The sequence below is a fragment of the Aquarana catesbeiana genome, linkage group LG01 (genome assembly GCF_042186555.1).
Source record: "Aquarana catesbeiana isolate 2022-GZ linkage group LG01, ASM4218655v1, whole genome shotgun sequence".
NCBI classification, from domain to species: domain Eukaryota; kingdom Metazoa; phylum Chordata; class Amphibia; order Anura; family Ranidae; genus Aquarana; species Aquarana catesbeiana.
In genome coordinates, this window is record NC_133324.1 from 526,339,805 (window position 1) to 526,358,630 (window position 18,826).

Consider the following 18,826-nt stretch of genomic DNA (forward strand, 5'->3'; position numbering starts at 1 on the left):
GACCACAACAAAGGCCAGACCCCAACAAAATGGCGCATTTTCCCGCCAAAACTGACCAAGATGGATAAAAATTTTAAAGTTCACACACAAAGGAAAAGAAAATGGCCGACCGTAGTCACATGGTAGACAACAACAACAAAAGGAAGTAGCAGACAAAAACCAATTTCCTGCCAAAACCAAAAATGTCTCCCCAAAAACTTACACATTTGAGATACTAAATGAACGCTTAGAGAAACATTTAAAAGTGTTAAAGTTACAAAAAGACACAACTTAGGAACACATGCTATCCAATGAAACAACCAAGCCACATAACCCACAATTACACGGCTGAAACATACCCTCAAACTCAGTTCACATCAGCTTTCACAGGAACGAGAGATGCAGACAGTGAATGCTTGCATGTCTGTTCAGAACATTATAGTTCCCTTCCCCCAGGGCGTAGCCCCTTTCAATACAAAAACAACAATGCCTGCCCCTTCACTAAACTCATGGCATCTTTACAAACAGGTCCAGCTACTTACAAAACTACTCAGCCACACACAAATTGCAGGCTGCAAATTATCCCAATTCATACATTTCTATTTCTCATATGCATTACACAGCATCACGCACGCACGCAGGCACACACGCACGCACACGCACACACACACACACACAGGCACACACCAGACATACGATCAAACTTCCAGCATTATTTCAAAAGACGAAAAATGTGTTCTTTTGCAGAGCAAAGGCTCCCCAACACATCGGAAAGAAATGTCCTAGACTGGGATCCATTCTCCCCCCTTTTCTCACCGATGTGGACGGGGGCCTTGTCTGCGCCATAAAGTACCTGGCTCGCCATTCTGTTAGTGAAATTTGGTTGTACGCAAAGCACACAGCCAAATCTCCTGTTTCTAATCATAATAACAATTTCGTCTAATGATATAAATGCATCTCACCTTTTTTTCACTTTATAACAAACTTTTTATTTGCAAGATTGTACAAAAAACATAGAAAGCATTGGTACACATGTTTAACCACATACACGAGGTGTTCCGTATACAAAGAGCATGATACACTTATATTTTTATCATATAGTTAGTTCTTTAGGTTCTGGCATAATCCGTATACTTCCATACTCATACTTAGTAAGTATCAGGATAAGCACAGTTTATGTGCATGTCGTAGACTCTTGTAACCATCTATCCCATACTCTGTTATATTTATTTGGACAACCTCTGTTAATATAAAGGAATTTTTTATATGGAAGGGTTGTGTTAATGTCTCTTTTCCAGTCCACCAAGTGAGGGGGTTCAGATCTCATCCACTGTCTGGCAATAATTTTCCTAGCCGAAAATAAAGTTTCATGTAGGAATATTAATGTGAATTTATCTAGTACATCTGGAAAAATCCCTAGGAGGCATTGCTTTGGGTCAAGGGTTAATGGAGACCCCATGTCGTCGTGTAAGAAGGTAACTATTTGTTTCCAGTAATCTTGTATCTTATGACAGGACCATATAAGGTGAAAGAATGTGCCTGTTTCAGTTCCACACATTGGGCATGTGGTGGGTTGATTTCTTTTATATCTAGCTACCCTAAGAGGAGTGAGGTATGCGCGGTGAAGTATAAAGATTTGGGACAGTCTGTCTGAAAGTTTGGGTGAAACCAACTTGCATGTTTCCAGAGCCTCCTCCCATTCTTCATCCTCCATCCTTCCAACCTCCCTCTCCCATCTTGGTTTTAACGCGTAAGCTAATTTTGCAGAGGTAGGGGCGGATAACATGTTGTAAAAACAGGAGATTAATTTTTTTGAGTCTGTATCCTTGACTATGGCTATAATAGAGTTAGGAGTGGGCTGTGGAAAACCTTGTGCAAACTGCGTATGAATCGCATGACGGATCTGGAGATAACAAAAAAACATTTGATTCGGGATCTGGAACTCCATCTTAAGTGTCTCAAACGTTTTAAAAGTTCCATTCGTGAGTAGATGATGTAAATAGTATATGCCCTTGGCTGCCCATAAATCTGAGTTCTGGATTCCATTAAGTTCCTGCAACTTGTTATTATGCCAAAGTGGTGTATAGTCATTAAATGATGGTGTCTCTAGTTTGGAAGAAGCCAATTCCCATATGCGTCTATAATGATACAGCAAAGAGTGTCTATAATCTTTTGACTGTGTATTCCCTACACCCACTGCTATCCCATTTATTGGGTCCCCAGTATGTTGGGCCCAACGGGGGCTTAGTAGGATGAGAAAGCGTTCCTTGTCAGTTTTGTCAATATGAAATAGTTGGGATAGTTGTGACGCAATGTAATAATGGTTAAAATCAGGTAGTGCTGTTCCACCCATATCCATTGGGTTTTTAAGTGTTTGCCATGAGAGTTTGTGTCTAGATTTCCCCCATATAAATGGTTTGAGTAGTGCTTCTAATAGTTTAAAATACTTAAGGGGTAGGTATACTGGAGTATGCCATAAGACGTACAGTACCTTAGGCAGTAGTACCATCTTTATTAAGTTGACCCGGCCCCATATTCCCAGGGGGAGGCGGGACCAGACCTGGATCTTAGATTTAATTAGGGAGAATAATGGTTCAATATTCAAAGAAATATATTCTACTGGATTCTTGGATATTTTAACGCCGAGGTATTTTATTATATCCACCCTTTGAAGAGGTAAATTAGACTGTGATTCTGTAGGTGGGAAACTATCGATTGGTAATATCTGTGACTTTCCCCAATTAATCCTCAAGCCCGAGAATTTCCCAAATTGTTCAATTACGTTAAGAGCTGTGTGTAGAGAGAGGCCAGGGTCTGCTAGATAGAGGAGAGTGTCATCTGCATAAAGGCTAATTTTCTCGGTGAGGGATCCGAATGTTAAACCTATTATCTCCTGGTTAGTACGGATGGACACGGCGAGGGGTTCTGATGCCAGAGCATATAGCAAAGGCGAGAGCGGGCATCCCTGTCTCGTACCTCTGCTTAGGCTAAATTCCTGAGAGGGGCATCCATTGGCCACCACTCGAGCAGTTGGTTGCTGGTATAACAGTTGCACCCATCTAATAAACTTGGGCCCAAATCCGTATCCCTCCATGCATTTCCAGAGATAACTCCATTCAACCGAATCAAATGCCTTGGCTGTGTCTAATGTTATTATTACCCTTGTGCCTACATTATCATGTTTGGCCTGGAGATTGATAAATAGCTTCCTTAAATTAAAGGAAGTGTTACGGCCCGGCATAAACCCTGACTGGTCCACATGTATAAGGGATAATATTACTTGGTTTAGACGCTTGGAGAGTACTTTGGCCAATATTTTAACATCTACTTGGAGTAAAGATATGGGGCGGTACGACTCAGGGTATCCTAGGTCTTTCCCTGGTTTCGGTATAAGTACTATCGTGGCCTCTCTCATGGATGCAGGTAGTGTTAAGGTTTCGAACATAGTGTTATACAGAGTCAGCAGTTTGGGTGTAAGTATCTCAGAATAGTGTGCATAAAATTCAATGGGCAATCCGTCAGACCCCGGGGATTTGGACTTGGCAAAGTCTGCAATAGCAATCTTTATTTCCTCTATCGTGAGAGGTGCCTCAAGAAGTTCAATTTGACTCTCCGTGAGTTGTGGAAGTATGGTGTTGCTCAAAAACTGATCCATTATCGTCGTATCCTCCGAGACTGTTGATGTATAAAGTTCTGTAAAAAAATCTCTAAACTTGGATGACACGACAACAGGATCCGTGATCGGCTGTCTATCTCTATCGTGAAGCGTAATTACAATTGGGGGTTTGTCTTCACTATGAACAAGATATGCAAGCAATTTACCTGCTTTTTCTCCATGTTCAAACCACCGCTGTCTACTGAAGAATAATTTCTGCTTGGCTTTTTCATATTGCATCTGAGACACCACTCTTGTCTGTAGTTTAAGAGTATTAGCATTTGTTATGGATGGGTCAGCTATATATGCTTGTTCTGAAGAGGATAATTCTATGATTGCTTTATCTAGGGCTTCCGCGGAGTTTGTTTTAATTTGATTAATGCGTGAGGTCAGGATCGCGCGGGCATGCAACTTAAACGTGTCCCACACTACTGGCGCGGGAGCAGAGTGTTCATTGTCAGTAAAAAACCGAGTCCATTCTACTTCAAGCATATCATCTTCTGGCAGCAAGGACAACCAGAATGGGTTCAAGCGCCAGGCCCGCTTCTGCTTAGCAAGGGACACGCCAAGGGTAATAGAGTAAAAGCTATGATCAGACAACAGTCTAGGTCCAAAGGACACTGTCAATAATCTAGGTAAAAGTTGTTTAGATATCAGAATGAAATCTATTCGGGACATCGAACTATGCGTGGAAGAGAAACATGAATAGGCATTAGTGTGCGGAAATTTATTTCTCCACGTGTCAATTAGATGAATGGATGAGGTTATCTTATGTAGTTTAGTGTCATTTGTATTCATTGCAGCTACTGTCAGTGGGCGAAGTCTGTCTAGAGTATCGTTCATTGTAGAATTAAAATCCCCCATCCATACTGCTTGCACCGTGGGGAATCTTGCCATGAAGGAGACACCCTCCAGTATTATAGTAATAGAGAACGGAGGGGGGACATAGAACGCTAAGATTAGGAAGGGTTCTCCGTATATTTTAGCAGATATGAAAACATATCTGCCCTGAGGGTCTGTGCATATCTCTCCTGGTTCAAAGTGTATGGATTTTGCAATTAAAATAGATACACCTCTGGAATGGGATGTAAACGTCGAGTGAAATGCCCATCCTACCCATGGGCGGCGCAGGGCCATCTGTAGCTTTCCATCTATATGGGTTTCCACCAGTGCTATTATATCAGCTCTCTGTTTCTTAAGGAATGTGAGGGTTGCCGACCTCTTAAGCGGTTCACGCAGGCCCCTCACATTCCAAGTGAGAAATTTTATAGATGCCATATGTTGTTCTCACCAATTAATTTCAGTGTTAAGGTGTGTATCCTGAGTCTTACCAGTACCTCTATACAAAAATTATGCATTAATTTGTACCGTACTACAAAAAACAGTAGCAAAATCAAATTCTCAATATTATTCAAAAATCTATATTGATTCAAAAAGTGTGTACATAGAACTTCTTGCATTTTGAAAAGTAACTTAAACATTTTCCCTCCCCTCCCCCTCCCAGCCCTGCACTGACCCCAACCTGTGCGGGCATACTTCCCAAACAAAACTGAAATTGAAATCCGGGAAAAAACAGTCAGCTGCATCTGAAATAAAAGAAGAAAAAACCGTCGTAGCCGTTGGGTTTTAGAACCCAGGGTAAACAAATCCCACAAAATCATGTATAAAGAAAATAATTGCGTGTAGTCTCTGGGATGGATAATTGTGTATAATTGTAGTTGGACGGCTTCATTCCAGATTCGGTGGCTGATCTCCCTAAAAATGCGTGGGGCAAAGTCACGCTGCACCTTACATGTGTTCTGTAGGACTATTACTGACCCGAGGCTCCAGTCGTCAAAATAAGAAGTGATAGTGTATAGTTTCCCCTGAGGTATTTAGGGCAAAGTCCCTCATGTTGTAAGAAAAGAGGCCTGTGATCTCTTGCTGCAGTGCACGGCCGTGTACTTTATATGTTGAGTTATTCATTCTCTTTCCCGTTGTCTCGGCGCTCTAGCCAGGAGATGGTATCTTCAGGGGTTTCAAAGAAAACGGCTCGGCCATTGTCCTCCACCCGAAGGCGTGCGGGGAATAACATTGAATATTTCAGATTTTTGATGCGCAGGCGCCTCTTGGCTTCGGTAAAGTTTTGTCTCCGCTTCTGTACTTCAGTGGAAAAATCAGGGAAGATGGCTACCTTGACGTTGCCAATGGGTATATTACCTTTCAACCTTGCCATACGCAGCGTTGTGTCGCGGTCTTTATAATTTAGTAATTTGGCGATAAATGTACGGGGCGGGGCACCTTGTGGCGGCGGCCTAGCGGGCATACGATGCGCTCTTTCGACAGCAAACGTGGGCGAAAAGGTCTCCCTGCCATATGTTGTAATTAGTAATTGTTCCAGGAAGGTGGTGGGGTCTTTTCCCTCTGTCCCCTCCGGCAGGCCAATGAAGCGAAGGTTGCATCTGCGAAGCCTGTTCTCCATGTCATCTTGCTTTGCTAGAAGTTGGTTGATCTGGTATTGCATGCGTTCAGAGGTAGTCTGTAATGGTGGGATTGCATCCTCCACCTCTCCTAGTCTGGTCTCAGATGTCTTGACTCGCTCCTTAAGCTTATGCAGGTCTTGTCGGACCAGGGAGACATCTACCTTCACCTCCTCAATTTTGGTCGTGAGGGCAGCCTGTAGTGCAGAGATGGCTTCCAACACTCTATCCGTGTCCGCGCCAGCCACCTCCCTCCCCCCCGACACAGTCCCGCCATCTTCCCCCAGGCCGTCTTTATCCTGACGGCGGTATTTATCGAGTTTGGCAGCTGCGTCGGGCTTGGGTTTCGTCGGGGCCATGTCTGTTAGCAAGAGGCGGCAGACGCAGCTAGCTGGGCAGACGCGGAGTTGGCACAGAGGGCGAGCTGAGGAAGCTTAGAGGTCAGGAACAGCGAGATAGTTGTTACACGTATCTTCTTGGACAGGTCCTCAGTCCCCGTGTACCCCCGACGGGTACGAGTACCCCCTGCAGGCTTGGGTAAGGACAGTGTTTTGGCTGGCAGGGGCACTGAAATTGTTAGCTGGGGTTCAGGACAAGCAGAGGGGAGATGGGAGGGTCCGGAGCGCCCGACAGAGAGTAGCAAAATGGGTGCCACTCACCTGGAAGATGCAGAGGTCATCTGTAGGTCCGGGCACCGTAAAGTCTCTGGAGGAGTTGCAGGGAGCAGAAGGTGGGCTAAATGATCCACTTTATTAGGTGCAGATTCCAGGGAAGAGGAATGTAGTGCTGGTGAAGAGGCCGGGAGTACCAAGATGGCCGCCAAGACCAGGCCGAGACCACTGCTCAGACTCGGGCCTGTCGCTGTGTGAAAGGGCACTGCTCAGTTCAGACCCCCCAGTCAGAATCCGGTACAGCAGGATCAGTGTTTGGTGGGGGTTCCAAGTACTAGAGGGGCCAGGATACAGTACCTCTGGAGGGTCCGGGAGGAGCAAGATGGCCGCCGGAGCTCCGGACCAGGCCGAAGCCGCGGCCTGGATTTTAAACTGCCGCCGTACGGGAGGGTACCGCTCCGTTTAGACCCCTGACTGGAGGTCCGTGGTGCAGGGTCTGCGTGTGGTAGGAGATCCAGATGTCAGTCAGGAAGGAGTATTGCTGTGGAGGCCGGGTGAAGCAAGATGGCCGCCGGAATCAACTAGGCCGAAGCCGCGGCCTGTATTTGTGGCTGCCGCCGCGGAGGATTGCCGTGACGATCGGATGCCCCGTCCGATCAAATGCCCGCTGAGTTGGCTCTGTATATGTGAAGGGCCTCTGGGGGATATGTCAGGTTGTTGCAGGATGTCACTGGAAAGCAGGATTGATGTGGATTCAGGAGTATTGGACGGAGCTCGGGTCTTACACGTCCTACTCCATGTTGTAGCAGGCCACGCCCCCTGCATCTCACCTTTTGATCGTATCCATCCTCTGGTGTGTGCCCCAGCCATCCAACTAGACAAATAATCACATCCTCATCGTTCCAGTTCCAAAAACACACTCCCCGTCAGCCTCCCTCAGCTGTCTGAGTGAGCCACTTTATTAGCATATCAATAGCAAGTCCCAAAGCTTGAGGGTTCCGCCTCCAACAGCCAAACACCTCTTACAAAGCTTGTGACCTCACAAGAAATGGACACAGGATATGACCTCACAGGATGTGAATGACCATATAAGGATTTAACAACATAGGAAAATGCAACAACCAATGAACAATGACTACAGGAGCCTTATGGGTGTGTCTGAGCAGAGACAGGGTGCATGTATGTTTTTAGAAGCCACATGGCTTTCAAACATTAACCCTGTCTCCAACCAGAACCCAAAAGACTCCCGTATTTCCGTTGATAGAAATCCCTATTATACATAGTTCCAGAGAACAATGTATACCTGGATTATTCTACTGTCTTTGTGGACGAGAGATTATCGGCAGGCGTACACTCATTGGGCCACAAATGTGTTGATCAGGCACACAGGGGCAACATGAGAGCACACTCGGTAAACCGATAATGTCTTTGCAGAGCGAACACATCCCCACCAGACGATCGTTCTGTGCATCGCACAGGGGCCCTTAGCTGGCGGACATGTCCCCACTCCACAAACATTTCTCTACATCCCCAAAGAGCTTTTCACTACCAAACGGATCTCAACCAGCGTTGGTCTGCCCCAGTCAGCTATTACAGCGGGCTGTGATTGAACACACACTGGGAGACTTATGACAATACATTAATATAAAATTTTCCACAACACAGATTGCTGTCCTTCTTGGGCACCCCCTCTCTCTGGGCTCATGTTACTGCCTTCCTCTATCTGGGTACCATCATCGGAGCCTTCAAAACGCTGGGCATTAGACATGTGCATTTGTTTTCGTCCGAATGCATTTTCGTCCTAATTTCAGGTATTTTCGTTATCGTTTTAACAAACGATAACGAAAGTGCAGAATCCGAAAAACGAAAGATCCGACATAAAAAAATGCTTTATTTTCATTTTCGTTGCTACAACAGTTCGATATAGATAGGAGATTCGACATGATGCTGACAATAACAATCTGTGTCCATCAAACCTGTGGTCGAATGTGCCTAACCTCTACTAGTCCAAGATTATTCTACATAGAGAAAAGATTCGACGTAGGGGAGAAAAGATTCGACGTAGGGGAGAAAAGATCATTGCTGGAATTGGGTGGGGAAGTAAAATAAAAATAATGACGATGATGAATGTTATTGACTGATTGTAACCAAAGCGGAGGAGCAGTAAAATAGCTAGAACTAAGTACACACGTACTTTGGCTTATGGTGTCTGTTGAAAGTTCTAAGAAGATTCGACGGAGCAGGTAAACTATACGGCATTGTATAGTTTAGCTGCTCCGTCGAATCTTCTTTGAACATTCGACACACCATAAGCCTTTAATGACAGATTCGACCTTAATTAATTTGGATTTTCGAACGAATGCAGTTTTTAACGAAAAACGAAATAAATAAAAACGAATTTCGGGAGTAAATAAATAAATGTATTTTTCGGACGAAAACTAAATTCCGAAACAAAATATTTCAGTGTGCACATGTCTACTGGGCATCCTCCTGGAGCATGTACCCAACACTGTGGTCAAACAGTTCGGGGGACTCCTCAGGAGGACATGGTGGGGCTAGGGAAGGAGTGACTGATGCCATTAAGCTGAGGGAAGAGGCCGCGTTGGCAGCTGCTTTGCCAGACAAAGTACCCTGAGCCTGGGTGAGAGAGGATGAGGATGGCTTGGTCATCCACTCTACCAAGTATTCCGCATGTTGCTGCTCAACACGGCCAGCTGCCGAAAAAAAGGACAAGCGTGTCCCACGGTCACGTGCTGATGATGATGCACCGTCTCCACGACCAGCACTGTTGCCTCTAGACACAGAGCCTGCTTGCCCTCTTTTATTGGCTTGTGACTTTCTGCCTCTCCTTGTTGGCCTTCCAGACATACTAATGGCCTGCAGTGAGATGTAGCTGCACAAAGCTGGGATGTGTGTATATATATATATATATATATATATATATATATATATATATATATATATATATATATATATATATATATATATATACACTGATACTGCAGCTAGCAGAATCAACTACCTGCCCGTAGTATTATTAGTATGAGAACACCAGCAATTGTCTTCAGGTAGCTTTAGGTGCACACTGTGCAGAGGACACAGTACGCGAACTGTAAATACAGCAGCTGCTCCCTGCCTGTGGTATTATTAGGATCAGAACAACAGCAATTGTCTTCAGGTAGCTTTAGGTGCACACTGTGCAAAGGACACAGTACACTAACTGTAAATACTGTAGCTGCCTGCCTGTGGTACTAATAGGATCAGAAGAACACCAGCAATTTTCTTCAGGTAGCTTTAGGTGCACACTGTGCAGAGGACACAGTACACTAACTGTAAATACTGTAGCTGCCTGCCTGTGGTACTAATAGGATCAGAAGAAGACCAGCAATTTTCTTCAGGTAGCTTTAGGTGCACACTGTGCAGAGGACACAGTACACTAACTGTAAATACTGTAGCTGCCTGCCTGTGGTACTAATAGGATCAGAAGAAGACCAGCAATTTTCTTCAGGTAGCTTTAGGTGCACACTGTGCAAAGGACACAGTACACTAACTGTAAATACTGTAAAAACGCCTGCCTGTCAGTAGGAAGAGAATAACAGGAACGGATCTAGCTAAACTGAATACAGTGTGTGTGTATATATATATATATATATATATATATATATATATATATATATATATATATATATATATATATATATATATATATATATATATATATACACACAACACCTAGGATGCATATATATATACACAATACACTGTAAGTGCAGCTAACTGACTCGCCTGCCTACTCTATCTAACTTAAATCAAATGACACTTTCTCTCTGTCTATCTCTCTCCGCCGCAATACACCACACAAGGCCACCACGCAGGCGGCCTTATATAGTGTGGGGCGTGTACTAAACCCCCTGAGGCATAATTAGCCAAAGTGCATAACGTTTGCAATTCGACGAATGGTCGAACAGGCAATGTTCGAGTCGAACATGGGTTCGACTCGAACTCGAAGCTCATCCCTAATGCTAATATTCTGCCAGCTTTGGTAGCTGCAGCTTGGCTTTGCATACTATTGCTCAGTCTGACTTTTTAAGCACCCCTAGATCTTTCTCCATCCTTGATTCCCCCAGAGGTTCTCCCCCTAGTGAGTAGTTTGCATTTGTTTTTAGCCCCCAAGTGCATTACTTTAAATTTTCTCCACATTAAACCTCATTTGCCATGTAGTTGCCCACCCCATTATTCTATTCAGGTCTTATTGTAAAATTTCTATATCCTGATGTAAAGTTATTCCCCTGATTATTTTTGTGTTGTTCCCAAAAACTGAGATTGAGCTATTTATCCCATCCTCTATATTATTTATGAATAAATTAAAAAGAATTGGCCCCAAGACAGAGCCCATGTATCGCTTCAGACCAGTCTGAGTACACGTTGTTTATCACCACCCTTTGGACACACCCCTGTAACCAGTTTTCTATCCAAGAACAAACCCTATGGTCCATGCCTACAGACCTCTGTTTTTAGATTACCGTAAGCGTTTATGGGGAACTGTATTGAATGCTTAAGCAAAATCCAGATACACCACATCCACAGGCCTCCCCCTATCTAGATGACAGCTCACTTCCTCGTAGAATGTTAACAGATTCCACAAAGATTAGGAATAGTGGTCTAGCTATAACCTGACTGAGTTCTTTGAGGACTCTCGGGTGTAAGCCATCTGGTCCTGGTGATTTATTTGTGTTAAAGCGGAGTTCCACCCAAAAATGTAACTTTCGCTGTCCGGATTCCTCCCCCCCCTCCGGTGTCACATTTGGTACCTTTCAGGGGGGAGGGGGGCAGGGATACCTGTCTAATACAGGTAGGTGCTCCCACTTCTGGGGAAAGATTGCCGCAGTATCAGCAGCGATCTACGCCATGTCTGGTCCCTCCTCCGTCGCCCCCCCCCGCTGTCTTCTGGGAGACACACAGGTCCCAGAAGACAGCAGGGACCACTCAGAACGTGCAGCGAGACTCGCACTTGCGCAGTAGGGAACCAGGCTGTGAAGCCGCAAGGCTTCACTTCCTGATTCCCTTACTAGCAATGCCGACACCTCCTCCCGGAGCTGAGGGACAGGTCGGCTTCGGGTGAGGACATCGTGGGTGCCCTGGACAGGTAAGTGTCTTTATTTTAAAAGTCAGCAGCTGCAGTATTTGTAGCTGCTGACTTTTTTCTTTTTTTTTTTAGGCTGAACTTTGCTTTAAGCTTTTCTAGTCTTTTCTTGACTCCAGTCTCTATTAGCCACAAGGGTACGTCCTGCGACGTGTTACTACCAATACAGTCGTGGTTGGTATACACCTGCAGTACTTTTTCTGTGCAAAAACTGAGGAGAAGAAAGCATTTAGTACAGTTGCCTTATCTGTTACCATCCTCTCTTCATCGTCTTTTTATGTGGGCAATGTGCTCTGATCTCGCTTTTTTACCATTAGTATATCTAAAAAACTTCTTAGGATTTTTTTGTACTCTCCTCTGCTATGTGTCTCTCATAGTCTTTTTTAGCCACCCTGATTTCGTTCTTATGCTTCTTGTTGCACTCCTTGTAGTGTTGGAATGCTGACCCCCCGCCAGCCCCCCCCCCGCTTCATATTTTTTAAGGCCATTTTTTTATCTTTAATAAGCCTTTTTTACATTACGGTTTGGCCACCCAGGTTTAATCTTCGCTCTGCTATATTTATTGCCTATTGGAATGCATTGTGCGATACCTTTATTTAATATGTTCCTAAAGCACTTCCATTTTTCCTCCTCATTCAATGTTTCTAGGATTTGGTCCCAATTGATGTCTTGTAGTATTGAGCACAGTTCAGAAAAGTTTGCTAGTTTGAAATTTAGTGTTTTTTGTGCTACCCTTGTGCCTACTTTTCCTATAATTTACGCTAAATGTGACCATCCTGTGATTTAATTGGTGGTGCGAAATCCATCCATGATATGTCCGTTATTATTGTAAGAGGAAACTGAAGAAGTGAGGTGAGTAGACAGATAGATTTGGGTGTCATCGGCGTAGAGATGGTATTGGAGGGCATGGGAGGTTATCAAGTGACCAGGGGAGGAGGTGTAGATAGAGACGATAAGGGGTCCAAGAACAGAGCCTTGGAGGACCCCTACAGAAAGCGGAAATGGAGAGGAGACAGAGTTGTAGGTAACACTGAAAGGGAGCACTGTGATAAGTAGGAGGAGAAGCAGGATAGAGCAGAATCTTGGAGGCCAATGGAACAGAGTTTATTGAGAAGGAGCGGGTGGTCAACATAATTAAAGGCCGCAGAGAGATCCAATACATCCTATTCCTGTACAGGAATATCCCGAAAATCCTCAGCTTTTGACTCAACAGACTCCTCTATTTTTGAGGTACTTTCCTCTTCAGTGTGACCAAAAATTTTGTGACTAATCACATGTTTAGAAGAAAGTTGAAATCGGAAAATTCTGCCTTGCCTTTCTTGTAAGCCCTTATACAGCCTATTCTGTATAGAGTGTTTAAGGAGTGTCAGAAATTTGAGCATACATTGCTTTGAGCAACTTGTAGGTCTTGTCTGAAGAAAACAATTAGTTAGACCCAAGATATAAATCCAACTTGTTTATTTGAAAGACAGATTCAAATAACATTTTTGAATCCCCAGTTTTTGACTCAACAGCCTTCTCTTGTTTTGAGGTGCTCTCCTCAGTATGACCAAATGTTTTAGGACTAATTGCAACCTGTTTATGTAGCACCCTGATGTTTAGGCAAGGTTGCTCTTAAATTTACCTGCCAGGTGAAGTTGCCTTGGCCAATTGATAGGAGATCAATTGATTCCACCCTAATTCTGGAATTGCTGCACTTCTCTCTTCTATCAGTAGATGGCCGAGTATCTGGTGGCATTAGATAAGATAAGGGCATTGCAAGGATAGATTAGGAATAGATGGGGTATCTCAGCCAATGGGCAGGAATCTTCTTGGGTCCCTTGGCCTTCTGGGAGACCTATTTATTTGGGCGAGGTCAGGTGATCAGGGTTCTGTGCCACCTAGACAGCTGTCTGGGTGGACGTGTGTTGTGCTGGCTCGGGCTGCTAGACCAGAGCTTGAGGCCTATCCTGGGGACATATGGCTGCTAGGCTGTCTGAGGGCCTATCCAAAAGCCAGAGAGCAGCATAGGGTTGGGACTGCGGCTTGCAGTCCAACCATAAGTGACGGTTCTGCCGGCTAGAGAACTTGTCGTGGTCAGAGGTAGAGGGGAAGCTGTCGCCACTAAGGGACCAACCATCTTATTACCAGGGACCACAGTGAGTAGCTGAAGCAAGTACTGGAGCAGTATTCTTACCAACTGGGGGTGGTGAAGAATTGTGAAACTTCAGCAGGTGTCAAGCCAGGGACCCAGCCAGTGGAGGTGATGCTTGCAGACCAGCCTTGCAGGCCAAGCCAGGGACTGAGCAGGCCAGTGGGGTGACGCTTGAGGAGTATGTGTGAGTACCAAGCTAGGGTACCAGCAGGGAAGCGGTGACGCTTGAGGAAGATACTCAGTGAGAAGGTTGGAAGAGCTCCAGTGGCAGTGGATCAGCAAGTCTAGTGAGAAGAGACTGGGAGCTCAGTGGAGTGAAGATCTACAAGAAGTGATTGTAGAGGAAGTAGAGAAGTTTGTTACAACTTGTGTTAGAAACTGTTATAAGACTGTTGCTATCGGAGACAGCAATCCTACATATGCAGATGTGGTGTCCTGCTGGGTGCCTTTCCCCGCATGGCTGTCTACCTATAGAAGTCTCGGAGTCTGCTAATTACCATTGTGGGGTCCTGGCCCTAAACCCTCTCTCCCACAGTTCTGTTCAAGAGAAAATAAATCTCTTTGCATTCAAGAAGCGTCTGGCGCCCATGAATCTACCTTGCATTACACCCACCATGTCTTGTAACCCACTCTACACAGAAGGATGTCAGCTGTCCCTAACTCTGGAGGTTCTCATTAGATCAAAGTCTGCCAATACAACTGTAAGCAACTGAAAAGTGGACACCATTTCAGGGCACATCTTTCAGCACAACAGTTGTTTCTGACATACCGACATGGCAAATGCATGTGTTGCATAAAGATTTTCACATGAACTAGAAAACTGGCAACAATAGTTTCCATAATTCTAAGGGTTCGTTCACACCATACGTGCATGAAAACTGGTGGGAACTGACGGGAAAACCGTGCAGATTTTACTTGCAGAGACATCAGTTTTTTATCAGATAGAAATTTATTGAAAGATTTGCAATATGTACATAACATATGGAATACATGGTTTATTGTAACAGCACATGATTATACAGTTATAGATCCAACATAAACACCTACAAGGAGATGGTAAGAGTCACTAATGAACCAACCAAAAGTTCACCTTGAGATATGATATAAACATGTTCCATAGGGTATTTAATAGTATTTGGACATCAAGTACCCTTATGGCAGGAGAAGGAAAGAAGCATATCACAACCTTTGTAAGGAGGTGGGACAATAACTACTTTTCAGAGAGTAAGATACCTAGCCTCATTCCATGCTGACCAGATCTTGTCAAATTTTTGGGGGCAGTTGCAACCCATATATGTAAGCCGGTAGGGAGGAAGCACTGCATTGACCACTGATCTCTAGGCAGCCACTGTTGGGTCATCCACCAATTTCCATTTGGAAAGTATTGTTTTCCTAGCATAGTATGTAGTATAAAATATAAGGCTGGGTTCACACTATCTGCAGCGCGGCTTGCAGCAGGGGGTTCAGTGTTTCCCCGTTCACCATTTCAGGTCCGAATTAGGTCTAAATTTTTGCCTGAATTTGGACCTCAAAACGGAGCCAAAGACGCACAGGACCCTTCTGCAGTGCGCTCAATGGCCGCCCTGGAGGTGTGTGAACCGGCTCCATTGAGAGCCGGTCACACTCTCCTATCAGAGAAAATGTTTCCATCCTGCTCCTTCAAATTTTCTCATCACTGCAGTTGAAAACAAACATCAATTTGACCCACTAATGATTAGAAAAATTAACACATTTTCTTAGAACATTTTTTTTCATTTGCAATTCTACCCATTGCTGACCAACTGGCAGACTAATCTCACAGCAAACAAAAGGTGGCCCCCTTTCCCCCTGAGAGGTAGTGGTTTGCTGAGGGGCACATGCACACAGAGAAATTCTGCACATGCACAAACAAAATACCACTCTTCCAAGTATTTGGGAAATGGCGAACACCCAGCAGAATTCCTGCGTATGTGCACACATGATACAGGTCCCCGCAAGATCCCAGAAACCAGCAGTGTATGTGCACTAAGGATGAGCTCCGGCATGTTCGCACACTCCACGTGCAGAGCCCACGAGAAAGTCAGCACGGCGCTGCGCTAATCACAGGTAGTGAGACATTTTCCCGATGTGCGGCTGCAGAAATCGGGAAATGTCTCACTGCCTGTGATTAGCGCAGCGCAGTCTTCCTGGCGGGCTCTGCACATGGAGTGTGCGAACAGCCTGGAGCTCATCCTTAATGTGCACACAAATTTCGTGCATATGATGCAGGTCTACGTCCAGTTTCCAAGTTTGTAGACTCCTGCACCACACCTGTGCGTTGTAAGACAGAAGAGGAACAGCGGAACCACATTATCACCAGTTTGGAGTTCATCTTTAAAAAGTGTAAACTCTTCAGTCTCCAAATACTATCCTGAAAAGACCTGGCATATTTATACACACATTACTATATAACAAGTCAACTCCTTGTCGTGAGTCATGTCGTGCCTGTTTTAAAACCAAAACTACAAACACAGTCCAGAACTGAACAGTACACAAATACCAGACGCCCATGACCACTTTTCACAGGCGACTGCGTGTTTTCGTTTTATTCATTGTTCAACTACAGCAATCTTCAACTCTTTTGAAACATTTACGTCACATGATAGTTTGTCAGACCTAGGCATCGATTACGAAATTAGAGCGGTAGATATACAATAACGGTGGTAGTGGACAATGCGCAGGTGCCAACGCTATAACCGGCGGGGCTTATGATGTAAAGTGGGTGTAGTAAGTTGGTTGGTTGGTTGTGTAACGTGCGTCATCATTGTGCGCTTCCTTTTAGTATAGCCGTCTGTTGGTTTAAAAAGATGTCGGTGAATTATGCAGCCGGTCTGTCCCCGTATGCTAATAAAGGCCAATGCGGTCTTCCTGAGGTAAGAAACGTTAAATGACGAGCTCCTGCTGCAAGTACGTTGTTATTGTTTCTTGCTTCGTTGTTTTCTCTGTTTCACTTGAAGAGTCTGTTTTTTTTTTTTTGTTTTTGTTTTTTGTTTTTTTTTAGTGCGGGAGTAGCATTCTGTATACTATATTGCAGACATTTCAAAAAGAACAACACGTCTGATTTATTTTTTGGTTATAGTTACTTTCTGTTGTTCCTATCGCTGACTCTGTCAGTAGTAGCTCCAAACTCTAAAATTGTAGGCATAGGGCCTCTTGCATACGGGGCTTGACAAATGTTGCTTTTACAGGCGTTTGATGTGTGTGGTGGGTTTTTTTTTTCTTTTAAATTAATGCACCTTTAGGTTAGCCTATATGGCCATGCACAGGTTGAAAAAAAGAACAGCGCTTTTAAGAGCTAAATGGAAGGGAGAATAAGCACATCTAAATGCTAGGCGCTTTAATGTTCATGCGTTACAAAAGCCAGAATAAATGTTCTGGCCGTGAACACTCAAATGCTTGACCTGCCTGAACGTGTCTAAACACATGTGCAAACTGCAGCTTTAGGCATTTTTTTTTTTTTTTTTAACTGCTTCCTGCTTGGCCACTGCATATACATGGCCAGGCGGGACAAGCATCGATCTGGGGGGACATACCCATATGTCCTCCCAAATCTGTGCCTTGTGTGCGATCCTGTGTGGATCACTGATCTGAGTACTGGGCAGCAGTGCTCTGCCCTGGTACCATGTGACCAATTACAGTGATCACATGTCCAGTAGTAAACATGGCTGCCATTCATACAACCATTTAGAACTACTGTGATTGGTCACAGTGATCGCATAAGATAGAGCAGGCACCGCCTCCCTGTACCATGTGATAGCTGTAGCCAATCACAGTTTATCACAGTAGTTCCAAATGGCTGCAGGAATGCTGCCGTGAACTGTCAGAAACATCATGGCTGTATAGACAATCGTAGTGCGCAAAAAAAAACACTATGGTAACACTGCACTGCTCTGGTAATGGGGATACACACACACGGAACTTATTGTCATGTTGATTTGAGCTTTGTGACATGGTGCATTATCTTGATGAAAGTAGCCATAAGAAGATGGGTACGTAGTCCTAAAGGGATGGACATGGTCAGGAACAATACTCCGGCCGTAGCATTTAAACAATGCCCAACTGGTACTAAGGGGCCCAAAATGTGCCAAGAAAATAGCCCCCCCCCCCCAACACCAGCCTAAACTGTTGATACAAGGCAGGATGGATCCATGCTTTCATGTTGCTTACGCCAAATTTTACCCCCTACCTTCTGCATGTTGCAGCTGAAATCATGACTCATCAGACCAGGCAAAGTTTTTCCAATCTTCTATTGTCCAATTTCGGTGAGCCTGTGCAAATTGTAGCCTCAGTTTTAGCTGACAGGAATGACACCTGGTGGGGTCTTCTGCTGCTGTAACCCATCTGCTTCAAGTCTCCCCCTCTCCCCTCTCTCGTTACCACCAAAAACTTACATCTATTTTATGTGATAGACCAACACAAAGTGGCACATAATTGTTGAGTGGAAGGAAAATGATAAATGTTTTTCAATTACAAATAAATATGTGAAACGTGTGGCATGCATTTGTGTACAGCTCCCTTTACTCTGATACCCCTAACTAAAATCTCGTAGAACCAATTGCCTTCAAAAGTCACCTAATTAGTAGATAGAGTACACCTGTGTGTAATGTAATCTCCGTATAAATACAGCTGTTCTGTGAAGTTCTCAGAGGTTTGTTAGAGAACATTAGTGAACAAACATCATGAAGGCCAAGGGACACACCAGACAGTTCAGAGATAAGGTTGTGGAGAAGTTTAAAGCAGGGTTAGGTTATATGGAAAAAAAAAAAAAAAAAAAAAAAAAATCCCAAGCTTTGAACATCTGACAGTGTTCAATCCATCATCCGAAAA

At 44.3% G+C, this 18,826-nt stretch overlaps 1 protein-coding gene across 3 annotated transcripts in view; it reads left to right on the forward strand.

Annotated features, from left to right (window-relative positions):
* The first annotated feature begins 16,714 nt into the window (after positions 1-16,714).
* The window catches only part of SIRT6 (sirtuin 6), a 175,955-nt gene continuing 173,843 nt past the window's right edge, over positions 16,715-18,826 (forward strand). For 2 of the 3 annotated variants that reach the window (XM_073594650.1, XM_073594662.1), the window contains exon 1: positions 16,715-16,872. In XM_073594650.1, the coding sequence (XP_073450751.1) occupies positions 16,807-16,872 (66 nt within the window). In that variant the 5' untranslated portion in view covers positions 16,715-16,806. The remainder of the gene's footprint in view (positions 16,873-18,826) is intronic. The other variant, XM_073594656.1, reaches the window with a different exon arrangement.